General features: G+C 33.5%; 3 protein-coding genes across 9 annotated transcripts; 2 read left to right on the top strand and 1 right to left on the bottom strand.

Annotated features, from left to right (window-relative positions):
• The first annotated feature begins 4,546 nt into the window (after positions 1-4,546).
• Positions 4,547-10,879, top strand: LOC130976736 (YTH domain-containing protein ECT4). Of its 5 annotated transcripts, XM_057901662.1 has the most exons (9): positions 4,550-4,682; positions 5,556-5,593; positions 5,733-5,907; positions 6,138-6,214; positions 6,309-6,824; positions 7,307-7,834; positions 8,827-9,039; positions 9,126-9,190; positions 9,269-10,042. In XM_057901662.1, exons 1-9 carry the CDS (start codon positions 4,640-4,642, stop codon positions 9,297-9,299), a joined length of 1,686 nt encoding a protein of 561 aa, XP_057757645.1. In that variant the 5' UTR covers positions 4,550-4,639; the 3' UTR covers positions 9,300-10,042. The 5 variants fall into 5 exon arrangements, with proteins under 5 accessions (XP_057757641.1, XP_057757645.1, XP_057757642.1 ...); XM_057901658.1 differs by lacking the exons at positions 9,126-9,190; positions 9,269-10,042 and adding an exon at positions 10,058-10,879 and having other exon boundaries at positions 4,547-4,682; XM_057901659.1 differs by lacking the exons at positions 9,126-9,190; positions 9,269-10,042 and adding an exon at positions 10,058-10,879 and having other exon boundaries at positions 5,781-5,907.
• An 890-nt stretch (positions 10,880-11,769) lies between these two features.
• Positions 11,770-15,089, bottom strand: LOC130976738 (increased DNA methylation 2-like). Of its 2 annotated transcripts, XM_057901664.1 has the most exons (4): positions 14,926-15,089; positions 14,675-14,847; positions 13,212-14,275; positions 11,770-12,389 (listed from the first exon to the last, which is right to left on the bottom strand). In XM_057901664.1, exons 3-4 carry the CDS (start codon positions 14,245-14,247, stop codon positions 12,151-12,153), a joined length of 1,275 nt encoding a protein of 424 aa, XP_057757647.1. In that variant the 5' UTR covers positions 14,248-14,275; positions 14,675-14,847; positions 14,926-15,089; the 3' UTR covers positions 11,770-12,150. The 2 variants fall into 2 exon arrangements, with proteins under 2 accessions (XP_057757647.1, XP_057757646.1); XM_057901663.1 differs by lacking the exon at positions 14,926-15,089 and having other exon boundaries at positions 14,675-14,904.
• A 393-nt stretch (positions 15,090-15,482) lies between these two features.
• Positions 15,483-19,692, top strand: LOC130973573 (uncharacterized). 2 transcript variants are annotated; one of them, XM_057898166.1, is made up of 6 exons: positions 15,483-15,747; positions 16,554-16,698; positions 17,228-17,509; positions 18,281-18,362; positions 18,685-18,881; positions 19,195-19,692. In XM_057898166.1, exons 1-6 carry the CDS (start codon positions 15,548-15,550, stop codon positions 19,471-19,473), a joined length of 1,185 nt encoding a protein of 394 aa, XP_057754149.1. In that variant the 5' UTR covers positions 15,483-15,547; the 3' UTR covers positions 19,474-19,692. The 2 variants fall into 2 exon arrangements, with proteins under 2 accessions (XP_057754149.1, XP_057754151.1); XM_057898168.1 differs by having other exon boundaries at positions 17,249-17,509; positions 19,195-19,688.
• Positions 19,693-19,757: the final 65 nt, after the last annotated feature.

Here is a 19,757-nt window from a genome sequence, read left to right on the forward strand (position 1 = left end):
ATAATCACAAAATAAATCTAAAAATAAGAAATTCAAGAAATCTAAATCATAAAAATTTTATTATAAGCTAGATATATTTAATTTTTAATCTAAACAACACAAATTAAAATAAAGTGTAATTTATCCAATTACATATAATACGAAGTAAAATCTCTTTTTAATAAGTAGCTAAAACACATCAAAATATTACATTTAAATAACAAGGATCATTGTAAGTTCTATCCTATATGATATTTGATTTGGAACATATTTACTTCATCACATCATATCTTCCTCTTAGCAAAAGAAATACACATGTTAGAACGAGCAAAAATACTTTTTAATTTTGCTTTACTAAAACCATTTTTTCTTTGCATAAACCAAAACCAAAATTAGAATATTTTACAAGAATAAAAGTTCAATGTATTTTTTATACTAATAGCATAAAATTTTTTTATACATATGTTCACTTATGTGTTATTGTGTTATCTAATTAATAAAAATAATAAGTTTTTAAATTTATTATTTAAAAAATAATACTAAAGAATCAACACCATTCAATCAAGAATTTAATCAACAAATCAATCAAAAAGTATTGATCTGGTTAAAAAATCATAAAATCAAAATCAAAATTTTTAAATTACTCATTTACCCATCTTCTCTTAACCTTTATGCTAGCACTATATATTCTATATTATAAATTATAAACCCTGAATTTTAAATTATAAATCTTAAATTATAAATTATAAATTTTAAATTCTATATTCTAAATTGGTTTTATCTTTCTTGCTTTCAAATGCTTTTATTACTTAAGTTTTGGATGGTTTTATTATTTTTAGTTTTAGATGTTTTTTTTTAATGATTAATTATTAACTACTTTAAAAAATATTGATTTTTAATTTTTTATTTTTAGAAAATAGGTTTCGATAATATGTGAACTATGAAAAGATTACTTTGGTAAAAAATTTTAAATTTTTATTTCAATAAATATAAAACAAATATATTAAAATTTTAAACTTTTATATTTTCAATTAAAAAATTTTAATTTATCATCTTAATTAATATATACTCTTAGAATATAATTTAACTCAATCTAAATATCTAAATGCACCAATATAATTGAATGAATGCATTATATGCCAAATGTATCACATCAAATCTTATAAAACTTATTGATGTCTTAACATTAACATGTAATCAATATATATATAAGCCTTAACTGTTTTCTCGTATTAAATTCACAATCCATTCACTGTTTGTTTATTTGAATTCTCTAAATTCTATTTGAAGCAATTTAGAAATCAAAATACTCTTGTTTGCTTGTCTTATTAGCTTAATCATTTAATTATTATTGCTTAATCTATTAATTTTTGTGGAATTAATACTAACTCACATAAATTATTACTTAGTACGACTCGGTATACTTGTCAGTTAAGTTGTAGTATTAAAAAATCTACAATCAAATTTTTGATATCGTTATCGAGAATTAACTGTAATTTACAACTACCTATTATTTAATTACTTAGATCAAACATTTTTTTGCTTTAATTTACTTAATTTTCTCTTTTAATTTTCGAAATCCTTGCTTAAATTTTTTCTACTAACTGCCTCTCGAGTACAGTCTTGCCACTAACATAATGTTTGGATTGGGAATATAAAAAGAAAGAAAAAATGGATAAAATGTTTTTTTTTTGTTGTTTAGATAGAAACAAATTGAGTGGAAAAAAAAATAATGGTATGAATCTATCAATTTTTTTTTCAAAGATGTGATGAAAACAAAAAAAAGATGCAAATATGGACAAAATTATTAAGTCACCTTTTAATTAATAAAAAAATAAAAAATATAAAGGTATTAATATAATTTTACTCAATTATAATTTTTTATTATTTTTTTATTTAAATAAATAAAAAAATTTTCTTTATTTTTTTTTATTTTTTTATCCAAATAACACATAAAAAATTATTTTTTCTTCTATTTTTTTCATTTTTCCTTCTTTTTTTTTATTTTCCATTATCTATTCAAACAAAGTGTAAGTTGCATTGATTTTTGAAAATAAAATAAAACAAGAGACTGACGATAAAATAAAACACAACAACACAATAGACAAAGACAAAAATCAATATTTTTGTATTTTATTTGATGATAAACTAAATATAAGATAAAATAAATAATAATAAGTTAAATTTATTTTACTTTTTTCTTTCACACAAAATTTTAAAAAGAAAATAAAATGTTAAAAAATGTAATTATAAAATATTGATAGTGACAATAAAAGAAAAAAAAAATAAATTGTGTCCCTATTCAATATCTTACAAATTATTTCTGAAAAAAAAAAGATACAATATATATTAACAGGAGAGGTCACATTTATGTAAATAATTCATCCAAGTTCTTTTTTCCAAACGCGCCTCTCCCACCCTTTCACTCGTTTGTCATACACGCGTCACATATAACGTAAATTTTCTTTGCTTCGTGATAAACCTTTACTCAACGTAAATTCTGCTACAACCTAAACCTCCTCCTCCTCCTCCTCCTCCTTCTTCAACGTAATAATCTTCGTCGTTCTCCTCTATTCGCGTTTTATTGATTGTTTTTCTTTTTTTTCTCTACTCGCGTTCTTCTTTATTGATCTGCATTGATTTCAACGTAATGAGTTTCATCGTTCTTCTTCTTCGTTTTCTTCTTCGATCTTCACTTCTAAATCGAAACAATGAATGAATCAATTTCAAATTAATTGAATGAGAGCGATTTGGATTATTCTTCCAAAACGAATCAATTTGATGAGGTTTGGATTATTCAATTTTGAATCAAATTCAATGGAATATAATTGCTAATTTTATTTGAATTGAATTGAATGGACGGAGGTATTGTGAATCTGAATTGAATTGAATTGAATTGATAATATCTAAATTGTAGATAAAGGTGTTTCGAATTTGATTTTGTATAATGGATTATGTTTCGTTCACGGGGTACTACACAATTGTTTCACCGTGAGTATGTGTTTTGGGTCATCATGCAGAAATATGTTTGAATTTGATTTTATATAATGGATTATGTTTTGTTCACTCAATACTATAGAATTGTTTCACCATAATGACGTTTTTGGTTCATTATGCAAAAAGTTGTTTGAATTTGAATTTATATAATGGAGTATGTTTCGTTCTCTCACTACTATACAATTGTTTCACCGTGAGTACTGTGTTCGGTTCATTATGCAGAAAGCTGTTTGAATTTGATTTTATATAATGTATTATGTTTGTTCACTCAGTACTATACAATTATTTCACCATGAGTATGTGGTTCGGTTCATTATGCAGAAAGCTGTTTGAATTTGATTTTATATGTTGTATTATGTTTTGTTCACTCATTACTATACAATTATTTCACTATAATGACGTGTTCGGTTCATTTCTGTTTTGCACAATTTAAAACTCTTCCTCCTCACCTTCAACTACTTCTTCGTCAGAGAGAAGGAGGAAAAGACAAAAAGATACAGTAACAACAACAACAAAATAATGACGATAAGGAGAAAATACGTGAAGAAGAAGAAACGCGAAAAAGAAGGAGAAGAAACGCGAAGAAGAAGGCGAAGAAGAAGCTCCGTGCGTAAACGAGTGTGAGAAGAAGAAGAAGCACGGGGAGAAGAGAAGAAGAAGAAGAGAAGAATCGTTGGATAAGAGCGGTCATTTCGTGTGTGTTGGACGGCTATATTTCACGTTTCATTTAATGATATTAAGTTTTTTTTTTTTGTGTTAGGCCAACTTGAATGAATTTAGATACAAAATTCATGACTGATATATTAATTTAATATCTCATGACACAATAATTTTTTTTATGTTTCATCTGTTAAACATAATTTATATTTTTTTTATTTAAATATAATTTTATATTCGTTTTCATGTTTTAGTATCATGTGCAAATACAACCTAACCTAATGTGCTTATTGACTCACTCTTCTTTATTAAATGTGTATAAAAATAATAAAGATTGAATTGACTGAGATAATAATTGCTTTATAATTTAACTAAAAAAATTTGGATTTTAATTTTGAAAATAACATTCTTTTATAAATTATATATAACAATGGATATTTTTTATTTAAAAAAGATTGGACACTAATTCTTTCAATATCTCCATTATATATAATAAATATAGTGTATATTTTGTATGATTATTAATATTTTGAATGTTTTAATTTTTAAGCATTAATATAATTTTTAAAATTAAATATTAAAATAATTATAAATTATATAATTCTATTAATATTTATCTAATTTCATTTTACTAAGTCATATTTTTAAACATATATAGTAATTACTAATTAGTAAAGACGAAAACTATTAATTCTCTATGTTTAATCTTATATCAATTTTTACAGAATGGATTAAGAATTTAATTTTAATATATTAATGCGATACAAATTTTTAGTACTTATTCAATCAAATTTATACAATTTTTTTGGTAGAGAATTAAATTTATACATTTAAATAATTTTTAAGTAATAGATACAAGAAAATTAAATTCATGAGTAAAACTGTGCGAATTTCTTAAATTACTGACTTTGGATGAATATGAACGAGATTGGCACGGCGTGTAATGTAACCCGTGTTTTGGTGAGATTCTTGTGCGGGTTTTCGAAGATCGTTCCTCTTCGGATTCATGGCGGCAACCCAACCATCGCAGGGTCCGGATCATACCGTCGGTACGTGAAAAACGATATTCTCCTTCACTGTTTTAGTATTTAAATCTTGAGCTTCCTTAGCCTTCTTTCTCTCTTGACAAGTCAATGATTAAACTGTGAAAGTTGCATATATGTTCAATAATTCGATATGCAAGTTATTTCTTGTTAGATTGTGTTTGATGCTACGATTCCCTTCGATTAAACTGTGAAAGCTTCTTTCTTTTCTTCTTCTTCTTCTTCTTCTTCTTCTTCTTCTTCTTCTTCTTCTTCTTCTTCTTCTTCTAGATCTTGGGATCTAGGTAATGCATTAGCTTTAGGTGTTCATATGGCATTCTATTATTTTTCTGTTCTCTTATTATAATACCTGATTGGATCACTTTATTATTCATAGTTAATTGCCTCGAATAAGATTTTTTTACCTGCAAATTGACCAGTGTGATAACTTTGATAATTGAGCTACTATAAATAGTTTATCAGCATAGTAAATAAAGTTTTTTGGGTTAGAAAGTACAAGAGGTATGTTTGCCCTCTTTGCCAAGCATCTCCTTCTCTCTGATTTGGCAACCTTGGTCTAAATTGTCAACAGCAGGAGGGAACAAAAAGCTGAATGGTGTTTGTTTTTTTTTTTTATTTGGGAATTTAGCATACTTAATTGTGTTTTCATTCCGTTGAAGCATTGCGGCCAGGTTACTCACATGCCTGCTTCTAATTTTTGAAGTATATTTGTGTTCCTTATCCATCGTGTGTGCATAGGTTTGCAGCTATGGATTTGTTCACATGTAGTTAATTGTTCGAGTTCATCCCCAAATTTTGCTTTGGTTGGTCAATAATTTGTACCACCTTTGTGTTTCTACCACTATACTAAGTCACTGAGCATACTGATCTTGTATGCAGAAGAGATATCAGCTGAATCAGATAACATGAAGGATCAGGTAGTGGTTCATAATTCCTACTCCAGTGTTCTATGTTATCTTTAATTTTTCCTTGTTCTTTCTAAAACCTGTTTCCTCTTTAATTTTTCTTCTCTTCTATTCTCTTCTCTTCTCTTCTCTTTTCTTCTCTCTTGTCCAGCTTCATTCATCTATACCTGAGAGGTCAATATCTTCTAACTCTTCTCAGGGCACAGCAGCTATAGGTCATTCAAGAGAAATCACAAGTCAATCAGGACCTTTTGGTTCTGGTGGAGATCGTCCTTTGTACCCACCAAATGTCTTTGCTCCCCAGGCTCAGGCTTTCTATTACAGAGGTTATTCCTTATTTGCCTCATTTCTAATTTATATTGTTAACTGAACAGCTTCGATATTCAGCCATACTATTGCTAACTTTTTTCCCAGGCTAGTTATATTTTTTCATATATATATATATATGGACGGTGACTTTAGTGTTCTTCTTTTTAAAGTGTGTTGCTTGTCTTATTTTGTCCAGTAGCTGTGTGGAGTTCTGTTATTTTCTTATTTTTGGTTATTTTGCACCCAGGATTTGAAAATGCCAATGGTGAATGGGATGAATATCCCTCATATGTCAATTCTGAGGGATTGGATATTGGATCTCCTGTGAGAATCTGGAATCTTTTTCATATTTATCTGCAGTCTCTCTGTTTGTGTTCCTAACATAAGATGCATATATTTGTTTTAACTTTTATATCAGGGTGTCTACAATGAAAATCCATCTGTTATATTCCATTCTGGATATGGCTTCAACCCACAAATGCCATATGGACCGTATTCCCCGGTTACCACACCGTTGCCTTCTGTAGGTGGAGATGCACAGTTATACTCTCCTCAGCAATTTCCATACACCGGGCCACCTTATTATCATCAACTAGTTCCTCCCAGCTTACCATATCTCAATTCACCAACTCCAGTTTCACAGCCAGAGATCACCAACCTTGTAAGCATTGATCAACAGGTTGATAGCATGTTTTTTGGACCAAGACCAGGCTATCCATCAGTGGGATCTTTTGGCAGAGGCAGTTTTTCTTTAGCACCTGGCTCGTTTGGTTTTCATGAATCCCAGCAAGGATTTGATGGACCAAGATCTGGTGGAATCTGGTCAGATTGCTCGAAACCCTCAGAAAGGCACAGGTCTCTAATGCCTCTATCACCATCTGTTTCTCCACAACCAATTGGCTCGATTGGCTCATTTGGCCAGAGTGTTGGAATGGTGTGTTCTAAATTCTAATACTTGTTCATTATCTTGCAAACCGTCACATTGTTTAGTTGCTAATTTCTGAATTCAAATATCTTTCTTTCTTATCCTGTTTATAGATGTCCCACGTCCATACTGCACCCTTGTGATTTATCAGTATCTAGATTTTCTCTGTTGAAAAGCAGCTTGACTAGCAATGCTTGTATGTGTGTTAAAGAAAACAAAATTCCAGTGGATTTTCATTGAATTAAATGGTGGAAATGGATTCTTGGTTCTGATTAATATGACATCTTAAGAGCAGTGAGGCAAGGAACAAACAAAAGAAAAAGAAGAGCAGTGATCCAAAGTGTGAATTTGTTATCAAGAAATTCTTTATAATGCTGAAACTTTAAAACTTGTCAACTACCTTGGCAACTATGTGAAACCTTAAAACTTGTCAAAAGACAATGCCATTACAATGACACAGTGCTGAGTGCTGACTCTCCTGTTCTGTGCAGGCTTCTCATCAACAACGATCAATGTATGGTTTTGGATCTGGTTCAAACTCCTATGGTAGGGGCTATCTGCCTAACCAGGTTTCTAGCTTTGCAGGCACCAATTCCAGTCTTAGCACAAATGACAGGAGCTTCCTTTTTCATGAAAATAGCAGACGGCAAGGCAGAGCAAATGCTGCTTTTTGCAATTGTAATGGTACCCTTGATATACTTAGCGAACAAAATCGAGGACCTAGGGCATCAAAGCTGAAAACTCAAATTTCAGCTGAAAATAGTTCTGTTGATAATAGTAAAAGTAATGCTGCATCTACTGCTAAGTTCCAAAATGAATCAGTCAACCGACCTGATTTTGCAACAGATTACAAGGATGCCAAATTTTTTGTCATCAAATCTTATAGTGAAGATAATGTTCACAAGAGCATCAAATATGGGGTCTGGGCAAGTACACCAAATGGAAACAGAAAGCTAGATGCCGCTTATCGCCAAGCACAAGAGAAGCAAGATCACTGTCCTATATTTCTCTTCTTTTCGGTAACCATCTGATATTCATATCTTTTTTGTCAGCGAAAATATTCTGCTACCATATGAAGTATCTCTCTTCGTGTCATTGGAACAATCTGCATTTATGATAACTTTTAATTCCCATCCAGTAGAACATTATCTTCTCATTGTCCATTGGACATAAGGACATGTCTTCCAAGCAAGCTCTTCCAATCTGATGTTTATGCTCTGGTTGGTTATAGGGAAAGCTCTTCAGTCAGTTCTTGATCTCTCAAATTGGTCAATATGCTAATTTCTTCAGCTGTTTTTTGTGTTGTGTGGGTTACTGTATTGTCAATTCCTGAAGGAGAGCCATGAGCAACAATTTAATTGTCTTCATATGACCCCAAGGTTACAGGTTTAAGCCATGGAATTAGTCAGCTGACATTTGTCTCAATTTAGGCTGCCTACACTATACCCTTTGGGTGCAGCTCTTTCTTGAAGGGAAGCCTGTTTAATGTAGGATGCTTGTGTACCAGACTCCCTTTGTCAATGCCTATAGAAATAACTGGAGCACAATAATAATAGGAACTAGCTATAGGAAATCTTATTTATGTACATATGATAAAATTTAGAATGATAGTTTAGGGAAGTATTCCTCTTAGCTAAATATCTCATAGTTTCTTGATTCCAATCATGCATACTAGTTGTTTACTGGATAGAACATGCTTAAGTTGAAGTTATGGTCTCCCCCATTTTTTTGTTACACTTATTGGTGTTGTTTGTGCTTTCATTTGTGCTGAGATACTAAATGTTCGGATGATGGATAGTGCTTGACCTTGTATTTATGGGATTGAAATACTTTAGCTATAATTTAATTGGGTAGGGCATAGATGTGTCTTAGGTTTATGCATGTTTAAATTTAGTTAGTAGTAAAGTACTAAAGCTAAAGATCTGTAATTTTTCACTTACAGTGTTGCCTTGCTTTTGTGTTTCATTCTCATATAACTAATAACAATTATATATGTTACAACTACATACAGGTAAATGCTAGTGCTCAATTCTGTGGTGTAGCTGAAATGATTGGACCTGTAAATTTTGACAAGAGTGCGGACTTCTGGCAGCAAGATAAGTGGAGTGGGCAGTTTCCTGTGAAGTGGCACATAATTAAAGATGTACCGAACAGTCAGTTTCGACACATCGTTCTTGAAAATAATGATAACAAGCCTGTGACCAACAGTCGGGATACACAAGAGGTAGGAAGGGTGGATCTTTTGTTGTGAATGAGTTTATGAATGATGCTTTTAGGGCTTACTTTGTAATCTAGTTTTACACTTGCAAGATTTGGGAGAGAAAGACAGATGGAGATGGTCGAATAGTAGTTCAATCAAATTCCAGAAGACACAAGTTGAGCTTCTTATTATCTTGAGAAACCTTCTCAAATTTGTAGACAAGCTAAACGTTATCTATTACCTGTCTTTTCAGGTACTTGGATGATAGTGAAGAATACGGGTAGGCTAGTAAAGGGAGGAAGAGGTACTGTGAGATAAAAGGGAAATTGATAGTGAGTGCAAATCCTCAAATGGGCCCATTGATAACTACGCTATAAGGCCTTTGATTTGAGGGGGGTGTGTTGCTGCTGAGGCAATATTTATAAAAAGAATTAATTTAATAAATAAATAATCAAATAATAAATAATAAGAAATTGTAGTGAAAAGTCTCTTTCCCTCGTCCATTAATTGCCGGAAAACTTTACTGTATGTGGCAATATGAAAAGAAACTGATATGTGAAGCCATGATTTGAGGGAGGTGGCTATTTATTTTAGGCAAGGATTGGGATAGGTCAAATTGGGAGGGTGGAGCACCTATCCTTTTTCAGACTACGTCACTTATTCTGTTTGTCTTTTTTGCTGATTATCACACTGATAGTTAGCTCAGTACATCAGTATAGAGGATATTCCATAGTAGTTGTCGTCTTCTTTTACCCTACTTTTCAAGCTTGTTGCTTTAATTGGGCCTTTGTGTTTGAAAGGATACTTATGCAATCTTTATTTGGGTTTTCACTGGTTTACTTGTGTCCATCTGATCTCCCTACCAATCATATAGCTGAGTTTTTTGAGTGGTGATGGATATGTTAGGTGAATGTAGTCACTCTTATGCATCACTCTCTTCAGTGAACTTGCAAATGGAGTATTAAATCAGTTCATTATCAATTAAGAATTGCATCATATATTCGATCTTTTTTGGTTTTTTCTTTTTTTGGGTACATTTCAGGTGAAATTGCAACAGGGAATTGAAATGTTGACCATTTTGAAGAACTACGAAACCGATGTATCTATCTTAGATGATTTTGAATTTTATGAAGATCGACAGAAGGCTATGCAGGAACGGAAGGCAAGGCAACAGAGCAGTATGATGGCTGTCGGACTAGTTGGAGAAAGTGAGCATAGGGGTCCTGCTAACATTAGCGGTGATTTCATGAAGCAGATGTCAAAGAGCTTTGCTCAAGTTGTTCGCCTGGATGAGAGTAATAATGAAGCTACAATTGCCAGTAGAGTAACTTCTGGCTCCGCTTGCCCTGTGGGTGTAGTTAAAGCTGACGATGGCAGTGGCATTCCAGTGTCTGCCTCTACAACTCAAACTGGTTAGGAAGAAGTACCAGTTGTGCCGAGAATTGTAATTTCTCTTGCTTTTTGGTGATTGGAAACTCCAAAAAGGTTTCTTTCTCTAGTTAAAAAATCCCAGCAAGTTGGCGTTGCTGATGCTGTCATTCAAGTTATTGTACTCTGTCATCAGATTTCCGAAGGTGGTTGGTTTTACTTCTGTGAAAAAAAGGGTTTCATGTATAATATATTTCCTATAGTACGCCATCTAAATTGTAGATTTAGTTTTTCCTCCTGACATGGGACATTCCTTAGTTGCCCAGGTGAAGATTTTATTCCCCTCCTTTTCATTTTGTTTAATAATTTTGGATTAGTTTTGATAGGTTTTGCTTCCCATTTGTAAATGGTTAAACATCTTTGCGACCCTTCTAATAAAGGCAGCCAAAATAAATAATGCTTTAAGCATAACTCTGTTGTTGTAGTTGACGTCAAATTTTTTGTCTGACTTAGCTGCCTTTGTTTTTTCCGGTGAATTTTGCTCATTCCAATAGGCAAATACAGCATTGTCATGGTAGGAAGTAGCCTTGTCTAAACGCAATTAACATTTGAAAATAATGAAAGGATGCACGTCATTCAGAAGTATGTTGTATCTTGATTTAATATTTTGGTTTCTTGAAATTGACTAGATATTTCCATGGCTGCCGTGGAAGGATGTCATGGAAAGAACTAATATAACTATATTAGGGTTAGATAACCGACTACTCATGTCCAAAGGAAGACAAAAAAAAAAAAAAAAGATAACCGAATACTTAACATGGTTTTGAGTACCAAAAGAGTCCAACTAGTTATTATTATTATTATAACATTGGTTTTGAGTACCGAATACTTAACATTGTTGTTGTTCATGAATGACGATAACCTTGGTGGAAAAATTCAAAGTTCAAGCATTGCTAATGACGATAACTTTAGTACAGAGCAACATCATCGCGCCATCTTGCTGAATCATAAACTAGGATAATTTAATAGTTCAAATCTAGGATACAAATCTATACCATGAAATTATCTTTGTTCATGATACTGCAAATTGCAAGTTCGGCCCAATGTACCATATCTTCCTTCTTCACACACTTGGATACTTGTATACATGCGAGTTTTATTAAGGAAACAATTAAGGTGGATACTCCTATGATGATATCTTCACATGAAGATAGCATTATAAACCATTGGATGAGTTGATAAAATTGATTAAATATATTTAATTAATTATCTAAGGGTTCACAATGTCATCTTCATATAAAGATGTCTTCATGTGAGTATTCCCCAACAATTAATATACATGATTTTACTTGAATATTGTATTGACTATCAATTTTAGAACCATTTCACTTACCTATAACTATTTCACCCTAGGGCCCAAAAGGAAAAGTTAGAGAGAGACTTGATGCATATTTTGAAGAAACGGAGACGAAATTTGATGATAATAGATGAACTCAGGACTTTGTCTGTCACTCTATCAAGCTTTCTCTTCTATGCATTGGCAAATTTCAACTTAAAATCAAATGCCAAAGGATAAATTCTCTCCTATTGTAGTGCCTCAACAAGGAATAACTATTGATCAGACATGCAAAGATGTGGTGGTCAAAGGTTACCAGCCAAAATGGAGAAGATGTTTCATAGTCGGATTGATCAAAACAACACACACAAAATACAGACACTACACAGGAATTTTGTCACTCGAAACCACATCCATTTGATCATGTACATTTATTTCCCTTTCATAACAATTCCTTCAAGAATACCATCAGTGCCAAAGTTACCCGAAAACTGATGAGGATCAACAGGGCCAGGTAGCCGAAAAGCAATGGAGAAATGGCCCGGTGGACAAAGGTTGTGAGTTTGCATTTCAAACACCTGATTGTATCTGGCCACAGTCTTCTCCCCTGTTGTCGTTACTCCGCGTATCAACACTTTACCATCAGAGTCAACCTCACAGCTGAATTCCCCTGCATTTATAAATTCATAGCATATTGTTACCTATCCGTAATGAAATCTTTGAGGCAGCATGACAAACAAATAAAAGAACAAACTATTAGGAATACAGTAGCCCATCAGTGAATAATCCATATTTTTGAATTAGCAAAGTACCTATTGGGATTGCTGAAACATCAAAATGCATGTAAATTAAAAATACAAGTGTATCATTTTCTTCTTTCCGTTTGCTATTTTCATTTGTGGTAGGAAATTGTGAGATATAAGAAAATAAAGACAAAAACATCTTTAACAGAATTCTCATTTCAAATATTATGCAGATATGACCACACTCTTACATCATTAATAACAACTTTTTGGCAGACCGTAGTGTATCAGTGAATGGTGAATGCAATCACCAAAGATAAAATATCTAGATTCATAAGTAATGATATCAAATCTCAACCTGGCAACTAAATTTGACTTACTTGGCCTGCCTTCTGATCATGGTTTACCATGACTAGGGTTAGACATAGATTCATCAATTATGGCAAGGCATGGTTTAATGACAACTCAAGTAAGCCAACCCTGTTGATGTTAGTTTATTATGATAGTGGATGCACATTTTAACTACTTGCAAGTTGCAAATAATGCTATCTGTGTTTGTGTTTCAAGTTTGGCAGTTATTTAGGTTATTAGCAAGCTAGGGGAAGTGAAGGTACACCAAAAACATGAAAGAGAAATGCCTAATATAGGTATCTATGGCCATCCCATGCAAATATGTAGTACAATCTTAGAGCTAAATGAATGCCAATTAATGTAACAGGAAAATCCTAACAATCCAATGTGAAACTTACTTTCTTCCCTCTTCACCCCAGGGAGAGACACACGAAATAGGTACGAGTCTTCACACTCTCCAATGTCCATAAGTCCTATGATTGGACCTACCTGCCCCGTAACTGCACTTCCAGTCAATGCAAATCCATTCTTGGTAGCAGCAACAATATCTGACCACTCCTTTTGAGTTGGGTGAGAAGGAAGGAATAACATAGCCGGACCAATTTTATCAGCGTCAGTATCATGTTCAGGTTGCAATGGAGCCATGTAGCTGTACATCAAATTTGTACCACTATACGGCACACTACTTATAGGTGCCACAACATGGACATGTTGCATAGGATCCTGAAACTCAGAAAACTCATCACTGCTTCTTTCTTTTTGAGAACTACTACAAGATGGGATGGCAGGCATGTTTCCATTAGGCTCTGACTTCCCCACTGACATGTTGTATGGAACATTATCACCAAGGGTGGCATGCAATCCTGCAGCATCTATGTCCACATATAAGTCCTCTAGTCTACTTAGCCTCTTGAACCTTTCAATTTCCTCTGGATTAATTTGGAAGATTTCTGGGTTGTTAATAAATACAATGTTCTCGATGATTTTGTTTCGACTTTTGAAGCGACATTGAGGATGCAACTCAAGTGGAAACAAATCAAGGAACTCAGGGTAATTCAAAGCACCATCTTGCCCTTGGTCGGATATATTGCCTTCAAAGAATCGGCGCAGGAAGGGCAATGTAACAATAAGTGATTTATCAGCCTTCCTAAGTACGTAGTAGTAAACACGCTCCAATTTCACTCTTTTCATGAAAGAACCGGTTAGTTCATCATATGTGTATGGGGGAAGTCCCTCGGCTATTCTTTGCAGCACAGATTTTCTGGGGCTCTGCCCTTCAATATCAGGACCAAAGTAGGTAGCCATAATGAAGTACAAGAGAAAACTCTGATCATCACTAGGCATTCCACATTTTATGTTTCTAGATCCTAATCCTACCATAGTTTGAGAAAACTGGTTGGGCTGGGTCGCAGTATCCATTGGAACTAAATACATGTATATATATCACACGGAAAACATGACCCTGCAAGAAAATATAACAGCCATTTTTCATGTGATGTTTCTACGTAATTATTCCTCTATCAACCCAAACATAGAAAATGCATAACAAAAGAAACGACAACAAGAGCCTTGTTGCACGGATTTGAATATCATGAAAAACACTAATTTTAATGTAAATCAAGTATAAATTGTTCAACATTAAATCCGGGAAAAAAAAAGAAAATGCTACAATAATTAAAAAGTTGTTCAAAATAAGTTGATAACATTTTATGAATAAAGTTGATAAGCAAAAGAATCATATATGAAACTTGAAGCAAGAACAAAATTGATGAGCAACTGTTACTCTAGTATAGTATGGATGCAATCGTAAATTACAAGTAAATGAACGAGATATTAGAATTAGGAAGAAAACATTGAGTACGTATTATTGAATGGCGAAGAAGAAAAAGTCTTCCCCGTCGGAGTCGCCTGCCCTGCCATGGTCTCTCCAACCTCAGCCAGCTGCCATACTTGCTCGCCGCACGCTTGCCACACCTAGAGGCTCTGAGACCCAAGCTCTCGTGGACTGGAAGGAATGGCACGTTAGGAAGCCACCTGGATGGACTTGAGTGAGTTACAACTTACAACAGCCCAGGTAATGACAGAAACCGGGGCTACAAGTTGGAGAAGTACCTGCATTAAAGAGGGAAGAAATTGGGCTAAGATCAACCGGCCCAAGAGTACCGACCCAAAACGACCCCTGCTTGGATGAAGGAGTACGTGGGAAGGTGAGACTCATATCAAATCTAACTAGCTGTGGTTACCCTGACCCGAAAAAAATAAAATCTAGCCGCGGTTAGTTGCCATTGCCAGTGCCAAACCTTAAACCATAATATATATATATATATGTATGTATGTATGGCAACTATGTTAAAAATATTATTTTATGATAATTTTTATTTAAAAAATATTTTTTTATCACATTTTATATAAAAATAATATTTTTATAACATATGAAAATCAAATCTTATAATTTATCATTTAAAAATCAAAACATATTTTTGATATTATTTAATATTTTTTTAGTAAAAAGTGATCTTTTATTATTTAATATTCCTTTAGGTGTTTTTTCTTTTTCACTTAAAAGAATATAAAGTAAAAATCACCCCTAAATTAGTAAATCTAAGGAAGAAATAAATAAGGACATAGAAAACTAAAAAAAAAAAAGATATAGAAAGGGATAAAATGTGGGAAGTGGAGGGTGAATTGAAAGAGTGGTGGGCAAGGGAGAGAAGAAAAAGAAAAGAAGAATATTATGATGATGATGACGATAATGAAGAATTACGGAGGAGGTTGGGTTTTGGGAGGTGTTGTTGCTGTCGTCTCGTTTACTGTTATGTTATTGTTAGTGCTGCTTCGGCAACGTAAGAGATTTGTCTTGCACCCCTTTCTAACTCCATCATCATCCCCATCCACATCGCTTTCGGTCTCCGATTCTACCAATCCCAACTTGAGGTCTACGCTTCCTCCTCCTCCTCAATGCAATTAATTAATAATTTTACATTTCTTAGCTAACTGCATTCACCCTGTAAATCTCAGTAATTTGGCCCCATTCCGATGTTCAGGCTTGCAACTGCAGGCTTTATCTGGGGTTCTCTCTCCCCCGCGCGGGGCGGGGGGGGGGGGGGGTGGAATGCTTACAAATTGGTTTAAAAGGTTTTATACCTCCATATCCTGTTATTCACTGTTATTTATAGAGACTAAACAAAAACGGAGTGTAGGTAACGAGTCTTTGAGTGTCTTCTGGATGCCTTCCCCCTCGAGGCTTCTCTCTTCCCTTTCATTGCCAGGGACCCTCTTTACCATGTAGCCTACGATTTTACAGCCCTTCTTCTTTTTCTTACACTTAGTAAAATTAGCACTAAAACACTTGAAGACTTCTCAAAACATTTAGCATATGGAAGGTTATATTCAGCAGCAACCATTCCCTGATTTGAGCAATTTACTGTATGATTTTTTATATGGTAATAGCTTATACTGTTGTATTTTACACATGAATCTTTATATCTATCACCTTTTTAATAACCATTAAGTTCAGCACTTGGAAATATTTTCAAGTATACAAATCCAGTGATTAGTTTCTATCATAAAAAAAAAAAAATCATAGCACTAGATTTTTCCGTTTTAGCATACGTGTCACATACGAATACTTAGGATAGATCATATTCAGAGTTGAGTTGTATCCTTGCTATTACCTACAAGCTAAAGCAGTGCCAAATATGTTGATTTGACAATGTGGAAGTTTTTCTTTGTTCTTGCAGGACCTCAAAATTTGTAACAGATGCAGATTTGAAGTTTTTAATTGAGACTTTGGATGAGAAACTCAATGAGAGTGATAAATGGGAGGATGTTATAGATAAAAGAAATCAGCAACTATGCTACACTGCGAAGTGCTGCAAGCCTAAGGTAGCAAGCCATGTATTCTGATAGCTATTTATTTATTTATTTTTTTTTTGGGGGGGGGGGGGGGGGTTGTTAACTTGGTCTTTTTGCTATAATTGTTATCATAACATGTTGCTTTCATAAATGTTATGCATCTGATGATCTGAAGTTTAGGATGTTTTAATTGTTATATGGTGAGTAATGCTTCTCTAGGTGTTTCTTCGTTTTCTCTCTTGCACAATGTGCTGTCTGGCACAGACAAACACAAATGCTGAATCAATCCATCCTCTAGAGCATTTTATCTTCTATGTTGCATATTTATTTTTCAGTAGTGGCAACTTAGTATGTACACCAGCTTCAAGAAGAGTAAAATCTTGATTCTCTCTTTCTTGCACAATTTTGTCTGTAATTAATTAATTGATAGTTATAAGAGGTTACATCTTTTTCCTGGGTTCGCCTTCCAGCCTGTGATTTCAACTGTGGGAAACTCTAAGTTGTTACTTCTATATGCTTAGGGTGACAGAGCTTTGAACATGATCTATAAACTACATAGTTGTTTCTATTGGTCTTGCAGAATGGTCCTCTGAAATATTTGAGCGTGACTATATTCAATGATATTTCCTCTGAGATGCTAAGAAACTTCTATATGGACAATGATTACAGAAAGCAGTGGGATAAGACCGTGTTTGAGTATAATCAACTGCAGGCTTATGAATCTAAGGGTGTTGAAGTTGGCCGTACAGTTAAGAAGTTCCCACTTTTGAGGCCTAGAGAATATGTGCTATCTTGGAAATTGTGGGAGGGACAGAATAAAACTTTCTATTGTTTTATGAAGGTAATAAACCCATTTGTCAATTTGCTCATAATGGTGTAAATTGTTGCTTTCTAGATATTTGTTAGCTCTTCATAGTGTTACAGTACCCATAATTTAGCAATTGCATTCATATGTGGATGTTGCAGATATACCTCTCCTATCCCATATCTCTCAACTCGTTTTGGCTTCCTATCCTGTGACAGGGAAAATTGTATAGGGAAAGTAACAATCAAGTTCTTAGAAAATTTCTTGGATGAGAAGTTACAGATTATATATAACATAGAAGACATTGCTGTTTGTATGTTATATTATCCAGTAATAATTATCAACATGTATATTCCTCTCTTTTCTGTTTATCTAGATATTTATTAGTCTTTCGTTTTTTTTTTTTGGTTTGGGGAGGGGGGGGGGGGGTGTTGTATACCCCAGTACTGAAATATTTGCTCATCAAATTGTTCTAATATCTTGTTCCCTACATGTTTAGCTAGAAGCTTCAAATCATTGAATGACTTTCATATTTAGTTTGGTGTATGTCGGCAAACACTTGATATCTTTCAGGTGTTTTGTGTATATTTTATTATTTAGCCAACTGGTAGGGTTCCTATTTGAAATCTATCCTCTAATAATGATAATTGCAAGGGAAATAGTACAGCGACAGAGCATATTGAAAGTCAGTAGAAATTTTATTCATTTTGAGATTTCTTATTTTATGCTTTTAAGATGCTTAATGCCTTCAACATCTCCTCATGCAATCAATATTATTTTCTTATTTTCCATATTTGCTTTTGTTAGGAATGTGAGCATCCTTTGGCACCTCGGCAGAAAAAATATGTGCGTGTTGAGCTTTTTAGATCTGGCTGGCGGATAAGAGAAGGTGGGTAGCTGGTTAAACCGGAAAATTGAAAAGAAAAAAAGAACAAATCCTCCATAGTGATTTTCCTTTCTTAATGTCTGCTTCTCACACAAATGTTTGTTACCTCTTAGCGTGTTATGTCTTATAAAATTTGCTCTAAATTGAACAATATATCATGACAACCTATCTCCACATATTTGTACGTAGTATACCATGAAAAATTTTTCATTGCTAAACCGCTGATATACTTGTGCGATGTTTTACTTTTAATTCATTATTTATGAACAATAAATAAGTGAATTCTTAAGTATAAGTTTTATGATTTCCATTTCTGGGATTACAGTACCTGGTAGAAATGCCTGTGAGATCACAATGCTTCATCAAGAAGATGCTGGTTTGAATATGGAGATGGCAAAGGTGGCTTTTTCCAAGGGCATATGGAACTATGTGTGCAAGATGGATAGTGCTCTTAGAAGATACTCTGTTGTAAGCTGTCATTTATCAAGTTCAGTTGCCATTTCGGTTAGTTTAATGCAGAAGGTCAGTACTGTTAGTTTCACTTAAAATTACGGGAATATTTCTTGATGCAAGTTTGCTTTATACGTTAAAATGTAATGACCCAGCATGCTTGTTATAGTACCATCCATCTGTTCTAACTTTGTGCTTCGATAGATTTCTCTGATGGTTTATTGTGTAATAGTGGAAAATCAACTATAGGCAGGAGAAAAATGAGAAGATTTACAAATCCAGCACTGATTCTTTGGATATGATGAAGCTTTTTAACCTCTATCTTGTTTCGAGAATTTCTTGCATACAGACCTCTTATACAGACCTCTTTGGATATGACGTGTAGGTACCGCCATGCTTGGAACCTATAACTAGCAACATATCCGGAGCTCATTCTGGTACCCTCCAGTTCCATGATCAAGCCGCTGATGAATCTCGAGTGCGGATGATCTCAAGGTGGTCATCAAGAAAGTTGCTGGCCAATAGTATACTGATTCTAGGGGGTGCTTTCTGCTTGTCTCGGGGTCACTCTAGCCTCGGTGCTAAAGTTGTCATGGCATACATCTTAACCAAACTTACGAAGCGCGGCGGTGGACCTAAAACAAATCAATCCAAGCAAAGTTGAGGGTCATAGTTATACGCATATACAATGATAATGGTAAATTACAGATTGTTTTCTTTATTTTCAACTTTTATGTATAAAGTTCATTTTCAATACATAATCGCTTCAAATTTCGGTAGGATGAAGAAGATTAAAAAATAAATAAATAAAACCCAACCATGACCGACCTTGAAGATAATCTGGTAGCAACATTTGTTAAGCTATTTTCACTTGGTTAATTGTTTCACACGAATCTTCTATTTATTCAAGTTCTATCTTATATCTAATATTTAAAACCATTTCTATTT

This window comes from Arachis stenosperma, chromosome 4, assembly GCF_014773155.1.
Source record: "Arachis stenosperma cultivar V10309 chromosome 4, arast.V10309.gnm1.PFL2, whole genome shotgun sequence".
In the NCBI taxonomy this organism is placed as follows: Eukaryota; Viridiplantae; Streptophyta; class Magnoliopsida; order Fabales; family Fabaceae; genus Arachis; species Arachis stenosperma.